Source organism: Cotesia glomerata, linkage group LG3 (genome assembly GCF_020080835.1).
Source record: "Cotesia glomerata isolate CgM1 linkage group LG3, MPM_Cglom_v2.3, whole genome shotgun sequence".
In the NCBI taxonomy this organism is placed as follows: Eukaryota; Metazoa; Arthropoda; class Insecta; order Hymenoptera; family Braconidae; genus Cotesia; species Cotesia glomerata.
The window spans coordinates 19,722,461-19,748,378 of record NC_058160.1 but is presented as its reverse complement, the minus strand read 5'-3'; the positions used below and the strand labels follow the sequence as shown (position 1 = coordinate 19,748,378).

Sequence of the window (25,918 nt, the reverse complement as noted above, 5' to 3'; positions counted from 1 at the left end):
AATGAGATTTCTAAAGAAACCTACATCAAAAGTTGAAGAAAATCAAAGACATAAGGAAAAGGTGTTTTTTTCAACTCTGAGTTAAAAATTAAATTTGCTCTTTCGTATAGATAATTTTTCATTAAATTTTTAAAGTCATTAATTGATCGAAAATTTGACTTAAAACTGCAGAAATTATCAGTACACATACCTACTGACGTAAATTCTATCATTTCCAAAAATGATACTGAACAGCATTTAAAATTTTTTTCACATCACTTTTCAAACGGCATTTTTTCACTATGTATTTACTAAATAAATTTGTTTTCAACTTTAAGATAGAAAAAACAAAAATTTTTAACTTCCCGCTAAGAAAATCGAAGATTTTCAAAAATCGGGAAGTTATTGTTTTCACCCCGTTTTGCAAAAATCGAGTTTTCATCAGATCTCGACGTTTAAAGGTCATAGGAAGCTTCCCTGACTACTCCCGCGAGGTTGTCACTGTGTGTGTGTGTGTGTGTGTGTGTGTGTGTGTGTGTGTGTGTGTGTGTGTGTGTGTGAAAGTATGTGAACCGCTTATAACTTTTGAACGGCTCATCCGATTTTATCGCAGTTGGTGCCATTTGAAAGGGCTTAGCCAAACGTAGATTTTGAGTATAATTTGGACTGATTCAGATCAGTAGATTTTGAGAAATCTTGAAAAAACTAAGAAAAAAAATTTTTTCAAATGTGGTTTCTTTTGGATAACTTTTAAACGGCTCGACCGATCGATTCCAAAAACTACTCAGCTCTAGATAATAAAAAACCACGTCGATCACCACCAAGCTGGTCGAAATCGGCTAATTCGTTCGAGAGATATCGTGAACGAAAGAAAACCGAAAAAAGTGTTTTTTCGAAATTACTCCGAAATTTGTGGTTCGATCAATTAAAACCTGAAAATTCTTTATGAGGCTGATAAAACTGCGTCGAATGCCGCCAACCGCGTGAAAATCGGTTGAACCATTCAAAAGTTATTGCGGTTTGAAAATTCCAAAAGTAGTGTTCTATAAAACTTCTATTAGACTTTTGAGCTCGAAGAGCTCAAATGCATATAAATACTATCTCTTTGAGCTCAACGAGCTCAAAATATCACATAAATTGTATTTTGAGCTCAAAAATCTGAAAAACGTCATCAATACAATTTTAAGCGCCCAGGTATGGAATTAGCGGGAAGTTGCAGGGATGGCCTTTAGGGTGAACCGTTTTACTAATTTTTTTAAATTGCTAAGTTGTTATTGTTAGTCCATATCTCGACTTTCCAGTTTTATAAATGTAACAACTTTTCCAAGTGATTGTCAAAAATAATAAGCTTCATCAAAGCTCAAAGAACCGAATCATCTTCACAGTGTACCTGACCAGAAATTAGCACGCATGGCATTACTTTTGTACACTAATAAAAAAAAGTTAACTTGATTCAAGAAAAAAATTTTTGAACCTGAAACGTAATTTCAAAAAATTCGGTCATCTAGAATTAAGCAGGAAAATTTTTGAATCAAGTGAAATTAACTTAACTTTAAACCAAGAACAATTTCTTAGTTAAAATTTTTTTTTGCTTAATTCAAGATTATTGAACTCATCAAAATTATGTTCTTAATTTAAGATTTTTTCTTTTTAATTCAAGTTAATTTACTTTTCACTGTATGCTAGTTTGTTAAAGAAGCAACGGTTGGAAAATTTTTTATATAAAACTATGGCGTAAATAACTACATAACATTATAAATGAGCTTTGGTCATAGATATTTTATAGTTTTATACTGTACGATTCAAAATATATAATCCGAAGCATTAGAAAGTGCTCGACGATCGAAAAATTTTGGTTATTTCAGTTTTTAATTTATAAAATATGAAAATATAGGCGTTTTTGATTATTATCTGTCGCTATTCATATCTGTATATAAGATTACAGATTATATGTTATCATTATATTAAAGTTAATTTTTCAGGCTTTTGGAAGCTAAGAATAAAAAAAAACCCATAAATTATTCTATTTTCCAAGTAATCTTTTTAATTAATCTTGATTCACAAGGAAAAATAATAATTTTATCTCAAGAAATCAAGAAAGTTTTTCTTCAAATTGTTATTGCTCGAAAATAACATCTGTAGCTATAAAAGAAAATTTTAGTGTTTGTAGTAAGTTATATAGGGTTTATACGAATAAGAGTATTTTTATCTATTTATAAAAAAGAAAACTGTATCATTTTTTAGAAATGTATTTTTGTTTTTCCGATTAACTATTTAATATAAAATTATAACAACTTTTTGAAAAATCAGTGAAGTTGTTGTTAGGTTAACATGTAAAGCACTGCATTTGGACGCCGGAGATGTGTATACGACACGTATATCCAATCTTACTGCTAGAATTCTCATTTGTCTGTCAACATTGTAATCCAACGTCTCTTTGTATCTAACAGCACAGATCACTTCAATCTTAGAACTACTCGTTCTTCAACTACCATTAGTTCGCTTGAACTAAAATACTACCTTGAGTCGCGGCATTTAACTTTTTGCTGACGATATTTTTTTATTTACATTTAATAGCTGTAGTGAATTTTATGAATATTATCTTTTATGTTTATTTATATAGTTATTACAATTTAATAAAGAAAAAAATCGAAATCCTATAAGGTCGATGCATAAATAATGATACTGGGGGGTCTTAGGGGGTTAATATTACTCGTTATCAATAACTTATTTGGATTAAGATAGACGATAAATACTTCAATAGGTCTAAATAACATTGACGGAAAATTCATCAGAAATTCACTATGTTTATGATTTTTTGATTTTGAGAAATCTTAATAAAAAAACTGCGAAAAAAAATTTTTTTAAATGTGGTTTTTTTTTTAATAACTTTCAAACGGCTTGACCGATCAATTCCAAAAACTAATCAGCTCTTAACATCGAAAAACCACATCGATCGCTACCAAGCCGGTCATAATCGGTTGATTCGTTCGTGAGTTATCGTTGACGAAAGAAATCGAAAAAAAGTTTTTTTTTTTCGAATTACACCGAAATTTCCGGTCTGATCAATTTGTGTTTAAAAATGTATCATAGAATTTGAAAAACTGCGTCGAATGCTGCTAACCACGTGAAAATCGGTCCATTTATTCAAAAGTTATTGCGGTTTGAAAATTCTAAAAATAGTGTTTTATTAAACTTCTATCAGACTTTTGAGCTCTCCGAGCTACACGAAAATTATATTTTTGAGCTCAAAGAGCTCAAAAACGTAATAAGCAATTTTGAGCGCTTAATTACGAAAGTAGCGGGAAGTTGCAGGGATGGCCTTCAGGGTCAACCGTTTTCCTAATTTTCTTTTAAGTTATTTGAGTTCATACTTTTTATAATTAAAAAATATATTTGGGTTTTCTCACCGAATAAAATCATTTATACGAGACGACCTCCGTTGATGATATTCAAATTTTGTAGAAGTGTTCTTTATATGAAAAAAAAAAAAAAAAAAAATCTCTAAAAGTTCGAGCCCTTCATGTTGGGTCATTCATCTTTGATTATTGGCTCGATTGACCACGTATTTGGAATAATTTATGATTTAAAAAATAACGGGAAAGTTATGAAACAGTAGCACTAAGTAATATTTTAGTGTTGTGCATTTTTAGTGTTGATTAAAGTGAGTTGTCTGATCAGAGATTACAACATTTTAAAAGTAATTAATATTGAATTGATATAAAATTATGAATGAATATAAAAAATTGAATTTATAAAGAATTAACTAACAGATTTAAGAATCATTGAGATAAAGGTAAAAACAAATAAGGAAATTGGAATTATAAAGAAGCTATATCGTGTAAGTTCACAAGAATTTGAATGAATAACAATAAAAACAAGAGAATTCACTAATAGTTTAGGATCATACATCAAGACTAAATAAATAATCAAACATCTTGTTTTTGAAAATATTCAAAGCTAGATGAGTTTATAATAATATCCTCCGGTAATTCTTCCCATAGTCGTATCATTGTAATAACGAAGGAAGATTCATATTGAGTTGTACTGAAGTTCAATAATTTAAAGAGGATATTATTTTTCTTCGCTACTAAGGTAAAAGACCCCATTAGTGGCACCTTTAACCTCTATTAGTGGCAGTTTTTCTTTCAATAAAAAAATTTTCTACTTGGAATAAAAATTAAAAATTTTTTTGATCTAAAAGTCTTAAAGATTAGAAATAATGTATTCATTATTGAAATTGATGATTTCATTAATTGAATAAGTACCAAAATCAAAGAAAGTGTCAGTAATGGGGTCCCCGCCACTAATGGGGTCTTTTACCCTAGTCACTCAGAGTGTCTTACATTAAAGTCTTCTTGGAATAATTCACGCAAATAACAGGGTTTACCAATTTCTAATCTATATATATATAAAAATGAATCCCTATTTCCCTTGATCATGCCATCACGCGTTAACGGCTGGACAGATTTCACTAATTTTGATGAGTTTTTTATTGACAGGAGAAGGTTCTTATAAAAGAAAAAATTAAGAAAATTGCGCGGAAAATTATAAAATTTAAGAATACTCAACCAATGTATAAAATCTATATCTATATTTATAAAAATGAATTGCTGGACCACTTTTGATAATTTTCCTTTGTACGTTATAGTTAAAAGATGATTTATAAAAAAAAAACATTTGAAAAAAAAATCGTAAATATTAAAAAATAGAAAGATTAAAAATTAAAGTGCAGCCAACATGTAATCGGGAAGTTCTGGGTTTTAATCCCAGTCCGAGCTATCTGAATTTTCTCACATCTTTATAAATATATATTTCTTCTGTGCGTGTGTTTGTCACGGAACTCCTCCTAAACGGCTGGACCGATTTTAATGAAATTTTTTGTGTGTCTTCCGGTGAATTCCAGAATGGTTTAGATTTACAATTCAGTCCGCGGGAAAATGTTTATTTAATAGATTTTTTATTTATAAATTGTTGCTAACCTTGAGTACCCACATGCACTTTTCATATATTTTATAAATATCATATATATAAGATATATGAAAAAATTCATGTGGGTACTCAAATGAAAGCTCTCGATGAGTATAAAATCAGAATGGGCTTATATTTACGAAAATGTTAATTATTGAGAAATGCCCATTGTATATTGTTAACTAATGATATTTTTAACTATACAAGCTCATTCCTAAAATTTCTAAATTTAAGACGTGTGTACAGGACAACGTCTGTCGGGTCCGCTAGTAGTTTATAAAAATAGCAAGAATTGTAATAAATACGACGACTCTTTATTGACAGCCATCCCAATTACATAGTTTTGAAACCAATACCAAAACCAAAAAATAGTGAAGTACTCAATCCTGAGGAATATAAATTGATAATAACTGAGTTATATTGGGTATAATTAAGCATTGAGTTACATTGCACATAGCTTCATTAATGAACGTAAAAAAACTATTGATTTTCTTTTATTTGTTGGTGGTTATATCAGCATATATGTAGTTCTTTTTTTAAAAGATATGCAAAGAACGCTTGCTGGAAAGATAGCTTCGGTAACCAAGTACCCATATTACTTTTTATGATCATTAATTGTAGCTTTGGCAAAAATATACACCTGTTGATAGGGTAATATGATCATGTAAAAATCGAAGTAGAAGACTTGTGGATAAAAATAATAAGACATTCTAATTGTGATTCGCAAAAAGTTCTATGGATTTCAAGGATTTGACTTTACACTCAAATGTTGAGAAATTAAATAGTTTTATAATAAGCCATTACATAGGTAATAGATGCAACAAAAAAAGTGAGATTAAAGAATTCAATTTAATGATTTATTACCAATTTAACGCAACCAGAAGACAATTTTACATTTTGAGAAAGTGAAAAGAAATTTCAATTTTAATAATACAATTATTATTTTTATCACAAGACTGTATTTTATACATTAAAAATTATTTCATCAATCATAATTTAAAAAACTTAATTAGAGCGTGTAAGCCTAATTTACTCTTAGAAAGTTATTTTTATAATTCAATCAGTTATTATTAATTTCAACCATAAATTAATGTCAAATTTTATTTTAAAAAATTTTTCATTTACGCGGAAAAGTAAATTGATTTTTTTTACACCTAAAAATCAATTCTATATCTGTTACGTGTATAGTACTTTTGTTCAAGTTACCCAAATAATATGTGTTCGAAATATTGCTACCTTAAATGGTCGAAGAATCATTACCTAAAAAATTCAGACTTAGAAATTTTTTATTCAGAATATTGAAATACAAATAAAAGATAAAAATAAAATTATTGTTACCAGTATCTATATATATATGAAATGTACAGATATATTTTAACATTGGATAAAATTTTATCCCGAGTTCAAAAACTGGCCCCAAGATTGTTTAATTTTTTTCAATATTGTGTCAATTAATCTTTTGATTAATATAATTAAATTCATGATTTTTAAAAGTAGTTCTTAATATTAATAAATAATTTTAAGTGCTCAAGTTAATCAACCGTATACATCATTTAATAATAGCCTGAATATTCAACTAATCTAATTAGTATAGCATACCATTATGCCAATATATATTGACACATATAATATGAATAAGTAATGAATTTGCTGAACCAAATGCAATAAGTTAAGTAAATTAAATAAATATGTACATATGTATTTATTTATTTATTAGCAAAACTATGCAAATTATTTTTAATATATTTCAAAAAAGTAAGAATTGAAACAACAAAGTTACGTTGTTATTTTAACTTACCTATCAACATATGATCTAGCCTAAATTTAATGTTTCGATTATTGGTCCCCATAATTTGGAAATTTATAACTTAAATTTATATAAAAATCGATAGATATAACATTTTAATTTTTTTACATTATTATTTATCGAATAAACTAAATGTGAATAAATGGAAAAAAAAAAAATTAAAAATGTGCTTTCTAAAACCGTGCTTATAAGCATATCTAACCAAAATAGTTAGTGAATTATATGCCCATGACCTGTTGCAATAAATTTCAGTAAGCTTTTTTTTCCAAACTGTAAAGATGGTATAAAAAAGAAAACGGTTGTTATTAATATTATATTTAATTAAATAATGACCCTGAAGTTAGACGACACCCGCCATTTTAAAAATAAAAAAACCTGTAATTTGGAAAAAAAAAATTTTTTTTTTAATTTTGAAAAAATACTCGTCTAGATTTTTGAATTTTCTAAACGAGTATTTTTTTCAAAAGATCAAATAATAAATATTCGATCTATAATTTGAAATTAAATTTTATGATAAAGTGTTTTTCATTTAAAAATTTTTACAAATTTAATTACTTTTTGATTTTTATTTATAATTTTCCGAAATCTAGACGAGTATTTTTTTTATTTTTCACTTTTCCAATTTTTCAGCCTGAAATTCACCGAAAACCGCTATTTTTTTAAAAAATATCATGTAATTTTTAAAAAAACAAAAATTTTCAAATTAAAAAAAAATACTCGTGTAGATTTTTCAGTTTTCTGAACGAGTATTTTTTTTCTCTCATACCTATTCATAATTTTTTTCATTTAAAAAAAAAAAATTTTCGAAAAAAAAAACAATTTTCAAAAAAAATTGAAATTTTTTTTTTTTTAAATTTCTTAAAAAATCAATCTTTTTGACGGAAAAAATAAAGATTTTTGAGAAAAAAAAATTTTTTTATTCCGAAAAAGAATGAAAATCGAAAAATGGTTTATAATGGTGATTTTTGCGAAAACAAAGAATTTGAAGCTTCGGAGCACTATGAAAAAAAAATCGCAGCGCTTTGAATTTTTCAGAGATTTTAGGGGACACTTTAAGGTTGAAAAATTACCGACGATATCCTTCGTTTATCCATTTTATCCAAAGTTATACAAAGTTATCCAAATATCCTTAATTATGCGAATTTTTGTCTTTTTTTCAGTCAAAGTTTTCAATTCAAAAAAAATTTTTTCGTCAAAAGCCGTTCATAGTATCTCATAAAGAATATAGTGTAGTTTCCAAAATCCTCCTTGGATTTCCTATACGATCATTATTTCCAGAGTTATTGACTATGTATCAAAGTCAAAAAGGACTTTTTTGCTTTGATTCGCGATAACTCCGCGGCAAATCATCGTACAGGCTTTTCGATTACGTCAAATTGAATGGCATTACATTTTTCAAAAGATTTTTTCATTAAAAAGATGGAAAAAAATTTTTTGAAGCCCGTAGACTATTTTTTAGACGAGAAAAAATTTGGAAATTTTTTTTTTTGTAGTTTCCTTAGGATTTCTCCGAACCCAAACATGATAAAAAATTTTCATGGTCGTATAGGAAAACTAGACACTTGGAGCTACAATTTGCTTTTTCTTTTTTTGCTGTACGATCATTTTAATCGGAGTAACAGCTCGTCGAAAATCATTCAAAAATGTAGAATCTTTTTGATATCCCCTAATTTTTGTGACTAGTGTATAAATTTATATTATTCAAATGAAAAAAGTTATGAATGTGAAAAAAAAAATACTCGTTCAGAAAACTGAAAAATCTACACGAGTATTTTTTATTAATTTGAAAATTTTTGTTTTTTTTAAATTACAAAATATTTTTTTAAAAAATAGCGGTTTTCGGTGAATTTCAGGCTGAAAAATTGGAAAAGTGAAAAATAAAAAAAGTGCTCGTCTAGATTTCGGAAAATTATAAATAAAAATCAAAAAGTAATTAAATTTGTAAAAATTTTTAAATGAAAAATACTTAATCATAAAATTTAATTTCAAATTATAGCTCGAATATTTATTATTTGATCTTTTGAAAAAAATACTCGTTTAGAAAATTCAAAAATCTAGACGAGTATTTTTTCAAAATTAAAAAAAAAAATTTTTTTCCAAATTACAGGTTTTTTTATTTTTAAAATGGCGGGGTCGGCTAACTTCAGGGTCATAATTAAATAAACCTTTAAGGGCCAGTTTTTCAACCCCGGGTTTAAGTATTTCATCATTGTAAATATATCTATATATAATAGATAGATAGATATATTCACAACGATAAAATACTTAAACCCGGGGTTGAAAAACTGGCCCTTATAACGTTAAAAACTACAATTACATAATTATATGCATAGATGCATTTCGAATCATTACAAAATAGCGCGTAATTTTAACAACTCGGTTGATAAAATTGTTTTTAAAGTTGCATTTAATTATAAAGATAGCGCTAGCTTATGCGTCAAGGAGACAATTCAAGCGAAGTAGGGTATTGGTAATTTCTATAAAAAAATGTTAGAGGGCACTATTTTCTGGGTCATTGAAGGGTTGGTGTGCTTGTAAAGTCTTAAATAATTCGTAAATAAATATTTGTCTATTAAATAACAGTACTTAGCACAAAAATAATAAGTTAAATAAAAGTTAAAAATTTCAAATAAGTTGATTTTGCTTTTTAATTATACATCAGAAGTGTATACATTATTTTTAGTGAAGCAAGGATTATAAATGTAAATAAAAATATTTACAAAAGTGTATGTGAGAAACTTAACCTCAACTATTTTATTCAATAAATAAATAAATTCTATTTTAATTAAAAGGAGTGAAAAAAATACAAAAATGTCTTCACCAATTGTAACACCCGGATCTCAAGCTCTTGAAGCAATTAAAAATATCAAGGATTTGGCTGTATTTAAAAAACCATTAGGTCCTGCAAGACGCAGTAAAAAATTTCGACCTAAAACTTTAGATGAAGACACGTATATTGAAAAAATGGGTGAAATAATACAAAGAGATTTTTTTCCTCATTTAGAAAAATTAAAAGCTCAGAATGATTATCTAGATGCAATTGAACAAAACGATGCTAAAAAAATGAGAGATTTGTATACAAAATACAGTTCTGGACAACCACTTACTGAAAGAATAACTAGTCCAGCAACATTTGAAACTCCCTTGCGTGAAGATACTAATAATCTTACGAAGAATAATAAAGATTCACAACATTGTTCAACAACCGGAGAAAATACCACAGATAATAAAACACAGGTAATGGGTTTGGATGTATATCTAAGCACGCATACAAGTGAAGATAATGCGAGTTTTGAAGAAATGATGGAAGAAGCAGATAAACGTCAGAGGATTAAATATGCCTGGTTATATAAAATGGAAGAAAATTCGCAAGCTCTGAGTCTTAATGCTAATGAAAATACTTTAGCTATCACTGACAATAAAAGTTCAAAACCATTAATGTTAGATACCTGGAATTATAGAAATAAAAACTACATAATGTATATACCTGATGGAGTAGAATTAACGCCAGAAGAAAAAATAGAAATGGCTAAAAGGAAACAAGAAATAGTTCATTCTAATACAAGGTTAAATACAAATCCATTCAATGAAAAACACAATAAAGAGACACTTAATGAATTAGCTAAATCCCAATTAAAAGTCTATGACGGAAAAATTGGTGTTGACGGTAAGGAAGTTATTAGAAATCTTACACCAAAAGTAAATGGTTTCAGTTTTGTTGCTACTCCAAGTCCTAGGCCAGAAGATTGTGAAAGTCCTCTGATGACATGGGGAGAAATTGAAGGTACACCTTTTAGATTGGATGGCGGTGATACACCGTTGTTAAGGTCTAATCAAGGGCCATCATTTCGTATGGCTGAACCACCTAAAAGAGAAAAGCTAGCTCTACAATTAGCAGAAAAAGCGGGTGAACGACACAGAGATAGGAAAAGTAAAGCACTAGAAGCTGCTAGAAAATCATTTGCAACGTAAGCTACTTTTTTTTATATTGTTAATTTGTAATGTATAATCAATTATCAGTAATGAATTACTAACTTAACTTCATTAATACTTTCAGGCCATCACCTAGATGCTTATCAACAATTGATCGTCTCAGCACAATGTCACCAGCAGCAAGAAGATTAGCCACGCAAAAACTCCGGATTGTTGGCACTCCAAGTCCTCGGCGAACACTATTAAGATCACCATCGATTGGCGTAAAAACTCACAGTCTATCACACCGAGCTACACCGAATCAGACTTCATTAAAAGAAGTACATTTAGATAGCACTTCTAAATCTAAAGATACTATACTTACTGATAATCTACTTAATTTACCTCAAAGACAAAGAGCTTCCGACTTTTTCAATTAGTTGGCAGAATATATAAAGTAAATTCAATAATTATGGTTTTTTGTTATCCGTCAGAATTGAAAAATGTTATTTAATAATATAGACGTTAATGCTATAAATATTTTTAAATATATGTCTCTATTGATTCTAATTAGTCTTTGAAATTTTTTTGTATCTATGAAAAATGTTAACTATAATATCTTTTTTAAATTAAAGTGAAAAAATTTTTGTTAGTCAAACGGAAGAGTATGAGATTCTTGATTGCCTATACAATATCATTTCTTTGGTAATTTAATGAGTTAATGAGGAAGAGAATTATGCAAAATTTAGTAAAAGAAAATATTATTTGACAACCAGTTAAATTAAACATTCCGAAACGACCGGAACTTAAAAAATAATAAACGCATTCATAAACATTTGTCTGCATTGAAATTCAATTAACTCGTAATATTTAAGGTAAAACATTTCGCAACTCAGGAATAAAAACAGGAAAAATTTTAAAGAAGTATCTGCGAATAATAAATGCAAAAAATGTATACTAATATTTCTCGACTTATTTGTTTTTAATAAACATCAACAATTTATTTTTTTTACATAAAAACAAAGATTGTATTATTGTCTCCATACTAATTATTGAAGAAATGATGTAACGACGGATTAATATAAATAGCTGCAGTGAATTAATGCTGACCAGAATTGAGTTATCTGTTCATCTGTTAATACTTTACTCAAGTTACAGTATAAGTATTCATCATGAAGACTGTTGTAAATTTACTTTTAATAACATACGCTACAACGATATCGGCTCGTGAGCATCCTGAACTTTGCGGAGGATTACACACTGGTGTAAATCCGTGTAGAGAATGTGATCGTGCCAATATAGCCCTCTTTGGAGCTGATCCGCAATATAAGTCTCCAAGCTATGGATTTCCATCATTTAATAATGGCGCATCTGGTAACAAACAAACAGTCTTGGCTCCATCTCCAACTTCTGGTTATGGACAAGTGACCTGTAGTGGGTCAGGCTGCGGTGGTATTGGACCAATTATTCAGGAAACATCTCAACAAATCTTTAGTAATATCGGCTCTGGAGGGGTGTTGTCAACAGATTCTAATGCTAATGCTGTGCAAATGTATTAAATCTTATATTATTTATTTATTTTATATTTTATACATCATATAATTACATCTATTTTTATATTTTTTAGGCTCCAACCAGTCAATGATCTTTGTTCTCATCGTAAAGGACTTTTAAAAAATAACTTTCTTCATAAACAAAGAAAATTGATTGTTCGGCCTGCTCGACCAAGTAGAATTACATGTAAGATTGACAAGCCCAATTCATCAACTTTTGGGTCAGGAAGTGGAGAATATAATTCTAATATCTTTCAAAATAAAAAAACTACAACCACATTGAACAATTTTATGAATAAAGCCACAAATAAAAAGATCTTTAATGGTAATTCAGTGAAAGAAATGAATAAATTTCCTATCTTCAATGGCGACAACACAGTACTTGGCAATATCATAAATAAAATCAGCTCAAATACTTTAATATCTAGTGGCAGTGTTTCAAACGCTATGAGTCAAGGAAACAATATCTTCAGTACAAATAATTTAAATACTGTAGCAACTAATACTAATACTAATACCAACATTAATTCTGCAAGCCACAGCGTTTTTAGTGGACTGACGACGGTATTATCTAATGGAAAATCAAATAATAAAGAAAATACTGTGAATACTGGTTTAAAGGCTGAGCTATTAATCCCAGTCACACATTCTAACAATAATCCTAATGGTCAAATAAATAATGGACAGCTCAACAATTGCCAATCAACTAATAATCAGCTAATCATCAGTGGTCAATCATCTAATGGTCAATTCACTAACGCTCAATCAACTAATAGTCAATTTTTTAATCTTCAATCTACTGGTCTAGTCAATGGTCAATTTAATAGTGGTCAATTAACTACTGGTCAAGTCAATGGTCAATTTAATAATGGACAATCACAAGATAGTCAGTCAAAAGCTTCAGCGATAGTAAACTTTATAGACCCTTCGAGTGGAAATATTCGTGCCATGACACGAGAAGAATTTTGTGACGATAAAAGTAATCACTTTTATTTCATCTTATTCTTACTCCTTTAATATTATATTCATTTATTTATTAAATAATTTTCAGAATTATCATATGAAGAACAAGAAAAAATGTACAAAGGTGAGAAGCCGACAGGACCTGTTGATGCCGTCTCATGGCAATTATATCTAAATAAATTAATGGCATCATTGATAAAGACACAAACATCTCAACCAATCAAAAAAATAGCTGAAGTAGGATTAGCGTATGATTATAAACAACCACCAGTAAATGAATATAAAAAGCCAGAAAAGGATATCCCTGAAGAAGTACTTCAGACTGATAAAATATCAGTAATTCAATTCAACAATCCCGCGCCAAATGTTAATCCGCAGATACTTATGGATAAACTGTAATTATTTATTATTTAGCATTTTATTCTAATCATTTTATACCTTAATATCAATCTTTCTTTTTTGTGTTTTAGTACAAGCAGCTTTAAAAAATGTGAACCATGTAATAACAAATTCATTCAGCACAGTCCAAGTCAGCATGTTGACGTAGGTGGCCGAGTAAGTCCAGATGATGTGCCTTGTGGAACCATTGGAACAGCTCTTCCTGATTATCGACCCGGTACAATAGAAGAAAGTCAAGTTAACAGCGAATACAGTGAAGGAAATTATGAAGTACAGTCCTGTACATGTCTTTAAAAATTTTATTTATGACTACGCCTCAATTATCAAGCGAAACTTCAAAAAGTACTAGAGAATTGATTTTATGAAATATTTTAAAGTTTTATAAAGTTAAAAAGTATTGTATTGACTATTAACTTAAAATCAAATAAAATTTAACGATATTACATAAATATTCAATACTTATAACATTGTTCCTTTCACCTTATTCGACAAACGAAAGTTAATCTGCTTTTATTTAATGAATTAGTATTTAATTTATCATCTATTTTCTATTATAACATTGTTTAAAAGCAAAAGACAAAGTCGTATGTTGAAAAAAAAAATAAATTATATTTTTAATATTTAAAAAAAAACATGACAAAGTACAAAAGAATGATGATTCATTTATATGATAGAGAATAAGAGAACCAATATCGTTTATAAATATAAAATTCAGAGTTGTAAAGAATCAAGGGAACTGACTTGTTTTAAGGGTTCTGACGCATAACTTGTCGGTTTGATAAATTTATCTATTACTCACTACTCTTTCTGTCTTGATTCTAAAGTATGCCTGTCAACGGCTCATAAAGTTTCTTGTTCAAGCAAGTAGTCTTTAGAAGCAAAAAAGATAAAAAATTTCATGCCATATGGTGTTCCTTCATAATCTTTTTGAGTCGACTATACACTCATTTATTATTACAGACAAATTAGATTATATAGTACTTACATGTCCTTATATGTAACTTGAAAAAATGGGCATAGAGAAAAAATAAAAATAAAAATGGGAAGTAAAATTTCGAAAATTCTACTTTTTAGATCGTTAGTTAAAAATTTACTTAGCGTCAGTACTTTTTTATTTTTATTCATTTTTTTTCAATAATTAATTGAAAATTTGTTCCAGTAATAACATCGTAAGCTCTTTTAGATAATTCAATCTTTGACCGGTTTTTCAGTTCTCTACGATAAATTTTCATTAAAACAAAAAAAGCACCATTCGGCTACACCCGAGATGGATGATAGATATTGTCATAAATATAATATAAATTAATAAACTTATATTCATATGAAGCACATAAATAAATTTTTGAACCAATGGTATTTTTGAAACCTACTCGACTAATTGAGATATATAATAGCAAAATTAGCTAAAAATTCCACCATGAGAACAAATGCAATAGATAGATTTTTACAAAATCTACCTGAAAAGTTATTTATGATTTTAGTAATTAATAATCTGAATAATAATTATACAGAAAACAATATATTTTTTACAAATCTTTGTTACTAGTTTTTGATAAAAAAAAATTCTTCTAAGCTAAAATTTCCATTGAAAAAGAAGTAAAATTCGTATAGTCAGATATGGTTACGTAACACTTCATCCGAAGATAATTCATCCGCGGACGATTGATCCGCACGACAAATGATCGTATACAGTGTATACACACCGATATATACATACGTAATTATAATGATTAACGATAATGATGAAAATAATTAAAGTCAGATATTTACTTGAATTAGACTTGTCTTTAATTATTAATTTTCCTACCTTAAAATATCCCTAAAAATTATCTTTCCATGAAAAGAAAGGAGAGTTTGAAGTTCAATTTGCGATATATCAAAAGTTTTAAACCAAAATTTTCATGGAGTTAAATTCCTGTAAGTATATTTTTTATTTTATGTTTCTTAAAAATTTACTCTAAAAGGGTTTCATAAAATATTTTACTTATACAAATTGAGAGAAAAATAAAAACAAGAATAATATAAAAAAAAAACTCAATACCGGAATGAAGAAGGGCATACCATTCATGATATGATTCACATTTTTTTTTGTTAATATTTCCAGCATACTTTAAAGTTTCATTTATATTTTATTTTATAAAAAAAAGTTTTACCCTTTTAATGGAGAAAGGTTCATTTAATTCTGTCAATTATCTCGTAATTAATTAATTACGAGATAGAATAATATAAATTAATGATTATCGGATCGTTCCGGTGTTTTAGATCTTTTACCTTATTTCCTTTTCTTAACTATTCTAAAAAATACAAAATTTAATAATAAACCCAATAAAATATGAATTCTGTAGATATTTTTGCAACGCAAGGATGAGCTAATAACGGAATTTGAAAACATCATCTTCCAGAGGATTGCTAGTTATTAGAAATAAAAAATGTGTCCTAATTTTTAATACACCAACATTTGGCAGGAATGCTTTTTATATTGTAACATAGACAAATCCGCCAAACCTGATTTCCGTAAAATCATAATCGAAGTACTTGGGTACCAATAATCATTATTTGCCTTAATTCAAGGAGAGAAATTCTTGAGCAAAGAAATCGTTCTAACTTTAACTAAATTTTACTTGGTTCAAGAATTTTTTTAGTTGATTAAAAACCATGACATTTTTTAAAATAATCTTCTTGGTTCAAAATTTCTTGTATCAATTTTTATTATCTTGATTTTTTTTTTCATGTTCAATTTAAACGTAAAAGTTTATTTTAATTTATGATATTTTTAACCGATTTTTTACTATTATAGAATATAGTATGTCAATTGACATTATAGTAAAATTTTTAAGGGATGAAATAGTATAGTGGAATTGTAAAATTTTAGTGTTTGTTCGATAAAATTAGATCGCAGTATCATTAGTTAAATAAATTTTTCTATCTCAAATTTTACCAGATAACATTGAAAAATAAATATGATCAATATGGTAATTATTGATTATCGTTGTTAAATATCTTGCTAGGATTTGTTATTAATCTTTTAAATAAAAAATAAACTTACTCAATATTCCGCTGAGTTTACAAAATAAAACCTCAAAGATAATTTCACTGTTTCCGTAATAAATGTTTACGAAATACGCACATACGGAAGCAAATCAAGAAATAAAAACTTTATAATTTTTACTTGTATGTTATAAACAAAAAACATTACTTACGAATAAACTCTCTTTGCTTGGGATAACCAAATTCATAAACAATCATATTGACAGATTTTTTCACGATTAGCATGTTTATTTTTTTGAAAACATTTCCTGCAGAGGAGTATATATGAGGGCAAGTCATGAGATGTCTCAGCACAGTCTATACAAGCATTCATCATGAATACCGTTCCAAATTTATTAGCAGCAGTTCTTTTGGTGACACTGTTTTGCAATACATTCTCTTATCCTGAAGTGCAGAGAAATGAAAATCAAGACACTCCCGTGGGACTTCATCAAATTGAAGAAGAGACTGTTGATCCAAATTCACAGGTAAACAAATGAAATTGTTTTTTAATTTTTTTTATCAAATTGCCAGTTATTAAAAACAATTATGTTTTGCTATTTTCCAGGTTAATTTGAAACGATCGAGTCGTAAAGTTGAATGTCCTTTCGCTAAACTGAAGAGTGCAAAGTCTTCATCAAGTTATCGAACGCAAAAATGTCCATTTTCTTCAAAGCATTCATCTCCAGAGAAATCGTACAAAATCATAAATACATGTGAAGAAAGCAGTGACATGTCCAGCTTCATCACACTATTTGGTTCCATTGTGGAAGAAATTTTTATACAGGTGAAAGCGTTGATGGATATTATGCCAATCGCACTAGATAACATAAAAAATCAAGCAATTTTAATACCTGGATTGATTGAAGATGTTGAAATAACTTCCAATAGTTGTGCTAAAACTCAAAAAGACCTTTCTGGGTTTTTTGACTTTTTTGGCAATATTTTCAAATTTTCTAAACCAAAATCGGATAACTATGAAACAGAAGATATTGACGTAAGTGGCTGTTTAGAAACAATTAAAGGGCATTTAATGAAATTCCTTGGATTTTTAAAACCATGCATGAAAAGTTCTGGAGGTATATCTGTTGAAAGAATCTCTAAAATTGAAACACTTCTTGAGCATCTTTCACCATCTAAATTTAAAACTTTATCACCAGCATGTGTGTCACCACCGAGAATATTTAAATATCCATCTCTGGTTCATAAGCATTCAGGTTCTAGTTTCGGCACCTGTGACGAAAGTGTATCAGTGACTGATCAAATCTATAGGTTACGAGAGTTATCTACTTTCATGGATCAATTCCCAATAATCATCAACGAAATGATGGAGGCAATAAAAGGTGTATCACAGAATCATGTCCAAATTAAAGAAGTTCATCCAATTTCACCAAGCCATTCACTTTTGGATTGTTCGCATCGTGCTTCCTATCAACCATGTAGTACTAAACCTGGTTCGACGGAAGTGCATACTTTTTATAAACGACCAACCATGGACATTGTTGAACCACCAAGGATTTATCAAATCCCAGCAAGAACTCCGATTTCATCTTGCACAGGACAAAGTATAATTAATGAAATTGCAATGAAAACGGCATCTGATGGTAGGAATTTCAACGTCGATGCATCAAGCATTTTAAACATGGATCTATCAAATACTAAAGTAACCCTTGATAGATCCACTGTTAAATCCATGCTTTATGAGGACAACAATCTTAATGCCGGGGATGTTATAATTATCAATATTACTAATGATATTATGCTTGTCGGAGCACCTTTTGATGACGTTTCTCCTATAATGTTCAATATTGTATATCGAAAAGTTTCCAACAAATCACCCTACAATTATAAAACAACAATATGGAATCTCGCCAGTCAAGATTTTTCCTGTAATCAGCAAATATTCAATGATATACTATCCGATTTAACAGTTTTATCTACTTATTAATTAATAATGAAATAAAACTATGTAATAATATTATTTATTTTTATTTATAAAAAGTATATCTTACCCTAATAAATACATATAAATATTGTATAATATGAAATGAATAAAATTATCTACAAATAATTATGTCTCAATAAGATGCAATCACTTCCTAATTTTTTAAACCATTTAATACTTCTACGACAAAAAACCATTTCTTTTCTTGGAGATCCTGTATTAGCTAACTAATTCGGGTTTAACACCAGGAGTAATTCCACAACGGATTTCACTTTCACGTTTATCATCCCCAAGAAAGTACAACTGAAGAAAAGAAGGATGCTGATGAGGTTCAGCCATAAGGCTACCTATTCTGTGGTACACTTGCCCCTGAATTTTAAATGTTGGCACATAATTTCCCTCCTTCACTTCTTTTGCTCCAAATGACGTCATCTGAAAACATCCGTTATACTTTCGAATCGTGGAAAGGAAATGTTCTGAAAGCGGGTCTTGATGGATAAGGAGACTGTACAGAGGTTCAGGGTAGGGCTCAATTGTAGGAAGCTGGAATTGACCACCACTGCAGCACATCCCTGGAGGTTCATCCATCCATTTTAAAGCACGACAATAAATACACGGTAATCGTTTTCCGATGTTTACAATTTTATCATTTCCATAATCGATGTTCGTTTTATAGTGAAAGCCAGACAAAGTCTTAGATTGCCAAGGTGCTAGTTTAATTTGTAACCTTTTTTGGTTGTATTTAACTACAGCTGCCTGATTAACATGTTGGTTTTGAGAAACGTACCTTTTTACAGCTTCTCTATTTACTTCAGGATGACTTTTAGTATATTTCGCAGCAGCTACTCTATTTACTTCAGCAGCTTGTCTCAATTGTTTATTCCTAATTGCATTTGTAAATCGTTTCCTCCTTTTTTTTTCCTCTATTTGGTTGAAGAGGTATTACATTATCACTAATAGATTCACTTGAACCTGATAAATTAATTTTAGATATTGATTGAGGCTGTAAAACTTCCACTGACACATTTTCTTGAGGTTGAGATACTGAAAATGATACATTTTTATCATTTTGTTGCACATTATCATCACTATTTAAATTCAAATTTGATAAATTAATGTTAGAAACTGATTGAGGCTGTGAAACTGCCACTGACACATTTTCGTTAGTCTGAGACACTAAGAATGAAACATTTTCTTTACTTTTTTGGACATTATTATCACTACTTAGATGAACATTACCACCATGCATTGATTCGACAAAATCAATCAAAGCATCGAAATGACCGTGTGACGGGTGTTTTTCCGCTCATTGGCCCCTTAATTAATTTAATAGAAATAAAACAATACCTAGCAAAAATGATTCTAAATTAACAAGGGTGCCACCAGGATTTTGTATCTCGGTTCCTGGAACCGGAAATCAGAGCTGAGCTTATAATCTACAGGGAGAGAGAGTGGAGGAAGGTGGTCTGAAAGAAATAAATTTTTATTTAACAAAAATGACCGGTATTTATTTAACAACAAAATATGATAACAACTCGTGCCCTTGCACGTACACCGCTCACTTACAACTAATTTACTTACAACTAAATTACTTCACGCTTTCCCCCGGAAAGTCGCTACTACAACTTATATCTAACGAAGGATTTCGGGCTAAAACCGGCGACTCCGACTTATCAACAAGACACCTCGTACAAAGACATCAGTGTACGAGGGCTTATCAACAACGCCTGGCTACAGAAGCAACAGCCTAGTGACTGCAACGTAAGTCAAGAAGCCTCTGCAGCTCACGCACACACTCTACACTATCCTTACGTCGCGCTGTTCACCGGACCCTCACGCTCTATCAAAATTCTTAATCCTGACGGTACCCTCTTATGGAGCGTCTATACCGCAGTTTCTAACTAAGTCGCGCTGTCCACCGGACCCTCACGCTCTATGCCAGCGAAACACCTCGCAAACGGACTGCTCGCTTGCGAAGGAACGCTGGTAGCATTCACACACACATAACCCACGCGTCTCACACACATACTGACTCTACTTTACTTTTATTTTCTGGATTACAAGATTAAACTCCAAAAAAAGTCAACGTTCAATTCTTACTAAAATTATTCAATCATTAGCTCGAGATTAAAATCATAAACAATTTTCACAACTAATAATTTAATTCTCAAAAAAATCTACACTAAAAACCGACGCTTGAATTTATTCCAAATTATCCACGAGTTTAATACTCAGTACATTAAATAAAATTTTAGGAACAATATTGACGTAAAATTTTACTCCAATTTCAACTCGTAATTTTATTTCTTAAATTTTGAATAAATTCTTAAGAATAATTCTTTGTAAAATTCTAACTAAATTTTCTCGGACGTAATCCACACTGATAAATAGTTTTTATAAATAATTCCAATAATAATTTTAGTCTTCCATAGTTCAATATATAAATGACCACGTGGAATTTTTCGATTTATAAATAATTAATAAAGCAATTTGTCTCAATATAAAATAAATTCACGAAAAATTATCCGCGGTTAATTCGATCTCAATTGCGTCGAAACTCAGTAGCCGATTCTCAATACTTAATTTTCCAAATAATAAAATAGTTTCCAAAATTAATACGATATCAATATTTAATTCAAGATAATAAATAGTCTTAATAAAAGATAATTCAATTGTTGTAAATAGTAATAATAATCCAGTTGTTAATTTTACGATTTATTGCGTAATAAAATTCACAAGGAATTTGCGCGCTCAAAATGGATGCCGGCGTTCGTTACCGCGTAGCACGTTTTGACCTCGGGTACCGAATACTATGTCGTGTCGATTGGAACCTTCTCGGTGTTCAGAATTTAATTAATATAAAATATATTTATTTAAACCAATCTCAAGATGTTAATAATTATTAACCAACTGTATTAATAAAATTAATTATTCACGACTTGCAAACCCAAGAGGTCTAGAACATTCCTCGGGTATAAACCCCCAGGAGGTACGCTCCCAGCAATTAACGAATCAATTCAATTAAATAATTAATTATTATTGAGCAAAATTATTAAACAATTGAATTATCCAAACTTGAATAAATAAAATGAGAAGTAGTGTATTTGATGAGCCGGGTATATGGCCCCAAGGCTCATCATTACCAAAGTCCAATACCTGGTGTAAATTTGGTTGAAGAAACTCTATGGTTGATACTCGCTTCCTTCCTTGGACTTCTTGATGTTACTCGTTCCAACACTTTACTACTTCTGCGGATACCACGCATGGCTCGTCTATATAACGACCCCAAAAATACCCCCTCCTGCTCTCTCTCTAGGCCCGAAGATCGATGCGCTCAAATGCTAGTCGAAAAGTTATCGATCTCTGGCGACTTATCGATTAAGGGTAATTTACCCTGTTACAACCGTTATTAAAATTTCCCGTAAATTGTAGTCTTTTTATACCCTGTGTCGCTTCTCCAACGGAAGCCATGAGCCAGCCACCTTGATACACTTGAAATTGATAAGAAAATAATTCTGCAGCTGCCATAATTTCACAAATGGACCCATACGTGTTATGCTTAGACATTTCTGTACAGTAAATACCTTGAGTATCATAAGGGGCGCCAGATGGCATTTGTGTGACGAATTGAAATCTTGTCCAATTTTTTGATACATGTTTAACAATTTCTTTTCGAATTTCGTCAGCCTTCGATACGTTGCCGTATATCAGTAGGGACAGAGTAGAGAATAAACACGCTCCGTCGCCTATAATCTCGACAATTCGAAAAGGGATATAATGCCCACCTATTAAAATATATTCTACGTTCATAATAAAAATTTTTTAAATATTATAAATAAAAATTTTCAATATAATTAAATCTTATCCTGAATTTAAAAAATATAAAAATTTTAATCAAAATAAAGAAAATATCGTTAATACAATATTAATATGAATTTAAAAAAAGCATTAACAAATTAATGGAAATTAAAAATGTCATAAAAACTCACCAACACAACGGGAGTAAATTTAATTTATAAAAAATTAGAGCAATATCAAGAAAACTCACCAATCCCGGGAAAAAATGATCAGGACTGATCAGACCTGTTCATATCTGATCAGGCCTGAAATTAGACCTGAGCAGACCTGTTCATATCTGATCAGGCCTGAAATTAGACCTGAGCAGGCCTGTTCATGTATGATCAGGCCTGAAATTATACCTGATCAGACCTGTTCATGTCTGAAGCATTAAATACGCTCAGACCTGATCAGACCTGTTCATGCCTGCTCATGTCTGTTCATGTCTGTAGCGTTAAATACGTTCAGATCTGATCAGACCTGTTCATGCCTGCTCATGTCTGTTCATGTCTGAAGCCTTAAATACGCTCAGACCTGATCAGACCTGTCCATGTCTGATATCTAGCCAACACTGAGAGACAATTTTATTTAATAGTAATGAAATTTTATTACTATTTAATAAAACGTTTATTTGGCTAATCCCAAATAAAAATTTATTAAATATTAATTAAATTTCCTTAAATACTAATAAAAATTTTATTAAATACTAATAAATGTTTCTTAGTATGTAATGAATATTTATCTACATGTAATATAAAGAAAATTCATTAATCAACTAACTAACAAGTATTGATCAGTAATTAATTGAATAAATAATTAAGTAAAATTGAATTTTGTCGGAACTATATTTTGAAATACAAAGTCTACAACTGTTGTTATCCGAGTGGATGTTAATTTTTATGCACTTAAATTTAAAAATTTCACAAATGAATCGATAAGAGTTAGACATTATTTAATAAAATGAAAACAGAAGCAGAAAACCAGACAATGTAGGGACGCATTTGTTAAAAATAAAGACTATGATTTCATAAATTCAATCGAATATTTATTTATTTTTATTATTTAAAATCTCTACATGTGATTCGTCATGAAGTAAACAAATAGGTTAGGTTAGGATGTCTTGTTAAAAATCTTAATACTATTTATTAAAAGACTTTACTGTGAAAATATATTTGAATATATTATAATTAATTGATGAATATTAATTTTTTTTTTTTTTGAGATTATTTCTTTTAATGACTTAATATTCGTATTAATGACAGCAAACGAAAGCGTCGTTCGTGGTTATTTTAATAAACACATATTAGTATTTAAGAAAATTTTATTAAATACTTATGAAATTTTATTAAATACTAATATAATTTTATTTATATGAAATATAATTTTATTAATATTAACTAAATTTTTTTTCAAGTCCAAATAAACTGTTTTATTACTATTGAATAAAATTCTCTCTCAGTGTAGAACCATATGTTAATGGAGCGAAAAAAAATACATAGCCGTTCCGAATAAATCACTGTAATATATGATTAATTATTAATAATTAATAAATTAGGTATAGAACTCCGTTAACTATAAGGATAAATCATGTATAAAATTTGAATTACTTGAAGTAGCTCGAAAGATACTCTCAAGTTAAGATGAATCGTTTGGTCAAGAGGTAAAGTGTCAGTCTGAAGAGCGCGAGGTGTACGGTTCGAATCCCCGTCGGCACCGATTTTTTTTTTTTATGGACCTGATCGAGTCAGACATGAACAGATCTGATCAGACCTGAACATGCCTGGCCAGGTCTGATCAGACCCGGTCATTTTTCATACCTGATCAGACCTGAAGACTCATGCCTGTTCATGTCTGATCAGATCTGATCATTTTTTCCCGGGATAACACAATTGAATTAAATTAAATTATTTAAAATTATAACTTATGTATTTTTAGATAATTAATTAAAATTTGATATCTTTTTTTATCTATGAAATAATTTTTTTGACAGCTCTGAATTTGTTTATAAATTACATGAATAAATATGTTATTATTCTTTTGTCTAAGCGCCAGCTTCAATAACGTTATTAAGATTGGTAATTCAGATTATTATTTCTTATCTTAGCGCCATTTTTTTATAAAATATGAATTTTAGTGATCAAGATTATGAAATTAATCACATATTAATTGGGAATATAAACAACAATGTTATTATATCAATTTTACTGAAAATTAACATCGATAAGTTAATGAATAAATTTATTTGTGCTTATAAATATAAAAATGAATATTTTTAATCTTTATTATTAAGAAATTCATCACAAATTAAGTGGTATTAAAAATATATTTATTATTATTCATTTTATTAATAATTATCTTAAATCTACCTTTTTTTATAATAATCTAACGATATTGTTGTGAAATTTTAGAGAAGATACATCAAACACAATTTACCATTTTAATTTTAATCATTAAAATCAGTATAATCATTTAACAATATCAACATTAATATTTATGTTATATTTATCTGTTTTATGATATAATGGAGTTCATCCTTCATTATCATTCCAATACATATTAGCTATTTCAGTAATTAATGATTTAGCTATTCTTTCTTAAAAAAGTATGATTATGAATTCCTACTGTCCCAACAATCAATCGATAAAAATCGATGTATTTGCCTAACATTGTATAGAATAATACTGTTGAATAATAATTGTGTAGAATATTAATATTTAGTAACTTTCTACTTTTATTCTAATCATTCCTCTGAATTTAGTTTACAACCGAATTTGTTATTATAATTTATCTATTTTAACAGTTGTTATAGCAACGGTAACCATGGCAACGGTATCCATGGCAACGGTAACCATAGCAACGGTAACCATGGCAACGGTTGATTAGCGTGGGTGGTTGCGGGGGGGGGGTGAATTCTATAATTAATGGGTGCCACTTGATGGTTTCTTAGATTGGCGAATCAAAATGACATTTTCTAAAAAAAAAAAAGAGAGAGAGATATAGGGAAGGGGGAAGAAGGCACGGGAGGAGAGGGAAAGAATGAGAGGGGGGAGGGGGTAGCATACGTGATGGTAGACGAAAAATCCATTTTGGCTAGGAATTGCGTAAAATCCGTTCTTAGTGAGCGTCTACATCACGAATGGAGTAACTATGCTAAATTTCAAGTCAATCGGGCGAATAGTTTCGGAGATCTCGTGATGAGTGAGTGAGTGGTATTTCGCTTATATATATATATATAGATATGTATATATATATATATATCTATATCTATATATATATATATATATATATATATATATATATAGATTAATTAATAATGAAATAAAACTATGTAATAATATTATTTATTTTTATTTATAAAAAGTATATCTTACCCTAATAAATACATATAAATATTGTATAATATGAAATGAATAAAAGTATCTACAAATAATTATGTCTCAATAAGATGCAATCACTTCCTAATTTTTTAAACCATTTAATACTTCTACGACAAAAAACCATTTCTTTTCTTGGAGATCCTATATT

General features: G+C 29.2%; 3 protein-coding genes and 1 long non-coding RNA gene across 4 annotated transcripts; all 4 read left to right on the top strand.

Moving 5' to 3' along the window:
* The first annotated feature begins 7,688 nt into the window (after window positions 1–7,688).
* On the top strand, window positions 7,689–24,076 carry LOC123260511. The gene is made up of 3 exons (XR_006508469.1): window positions 7,689–7,904; window positions 15,433–15,436; window positions 24,066–24,076. It is a non-coding gene; the product is annotated as an uncharacterized LOC123260511 (long non-coding RNA).
* On the top strand, window positions 9,406–11,672 carry LOC123260510 (splicing factor ESS-2 homolog). Its single transcript, XM_044721635.1, has 2 exons — window positions 9,406–10,725; window positions 10,815–11,672. Exons 1-2 carry the CDS (start codon window positions 9,569–9,571, stop codon window positions 11,107–11,109), a joined length of 1,452 nt encoding a protein of 483 aa, XP_044577570.1. The 5' UTR covers window positions 9,406–9,568; the 3' UTR covers window positions 11,110–11,672.
* LOC123260507 (putative uncharacterized protein DDB_G0286901) lies at window positions 11,788–14,027 on the top strand. Its single transcript, XM_044721633.1, has 4 exons — window positions 11,788–12,221; window positions 12,297–13,201; window positions 13,274–13,580; window positions 13,656–14,027. Exons 1-4 carry the CDS (start codon window positions 11,842–11,844, stop codon window positions 13,876–13,878), a joined length of 1,815 nt encoding a protein of 604 aa, XP_044577568.1. The 5' UTR covers window positions 11,788–11,841; the 3' UTR covers window positions 13,879–14,027.
* Window positions 16,910–18,592, top strand: LOC123260508. The gene is made up of 2 exons (XM_044721634.1): window positions 16,910–17,099; window positions 17,180–18,592. Exons 1-2 carry the CDS (start codon window positions 16,947–16,949, stop codon window positions 18,557–18,559), a joined length of 1,533 nt encoding a protein of 510 aa, XP_044577569.1. The 5' UTR covers window positions 16,910–16,946; the 3' UTR covers window positions 18,560–18,592.
* Window positions 24,077–25,918: the final 1,842 nt, after the last annotated feature.

Coding starts and splice junctions, on each gene's coding strand:
- LOC123260510 (XM_044721635.1), top strand. CDS start 9,569: ATGTCTTCACCAATTGTAACACCCGGATCTCAAGCTCTTGAAGCAATT. Junction 10,726..10,814: donor GCTAGAAAATCATTTGCAAC/GTAAGCTACTTT, acceptor TAATACTTTCAG/GCCATCACCTAGATGCTTAT.
- LOC123260507 (XM_044721633.1), top strand. CDS start 11,842: ATGAAGACTGTTGTAAATTTACTTTTAATAACATACGCTACAACGATA. Junction 12,222..12,296: donor AATGCTAATGCTGTGCAAAT/GTATTAAATCTT, acceptor TATATTTTTTAG/GCTCCAACCAGTCAATGATC. Junction 13,581..13,655: donor CAGATACTTATGGATAAACT/GTAATTATTTAT, acceptor TTTGTGTTTTAG/TACAAGCAGCTTTAAAAAAT.
- LOC123260508 (XM_044721634.1), top strand. CDS start 16,947: ATGAATACCGTTCCAAATTTATTAGCAGCAGTTCTTTTGGTGACACTG. Junction 17,100..17,179: donor CTGTTGATCCAAATTCACAG/GTAAACAAATGA, acceptor GCTATTTTCCAG/GTTAATTTGAAACGATCGAG.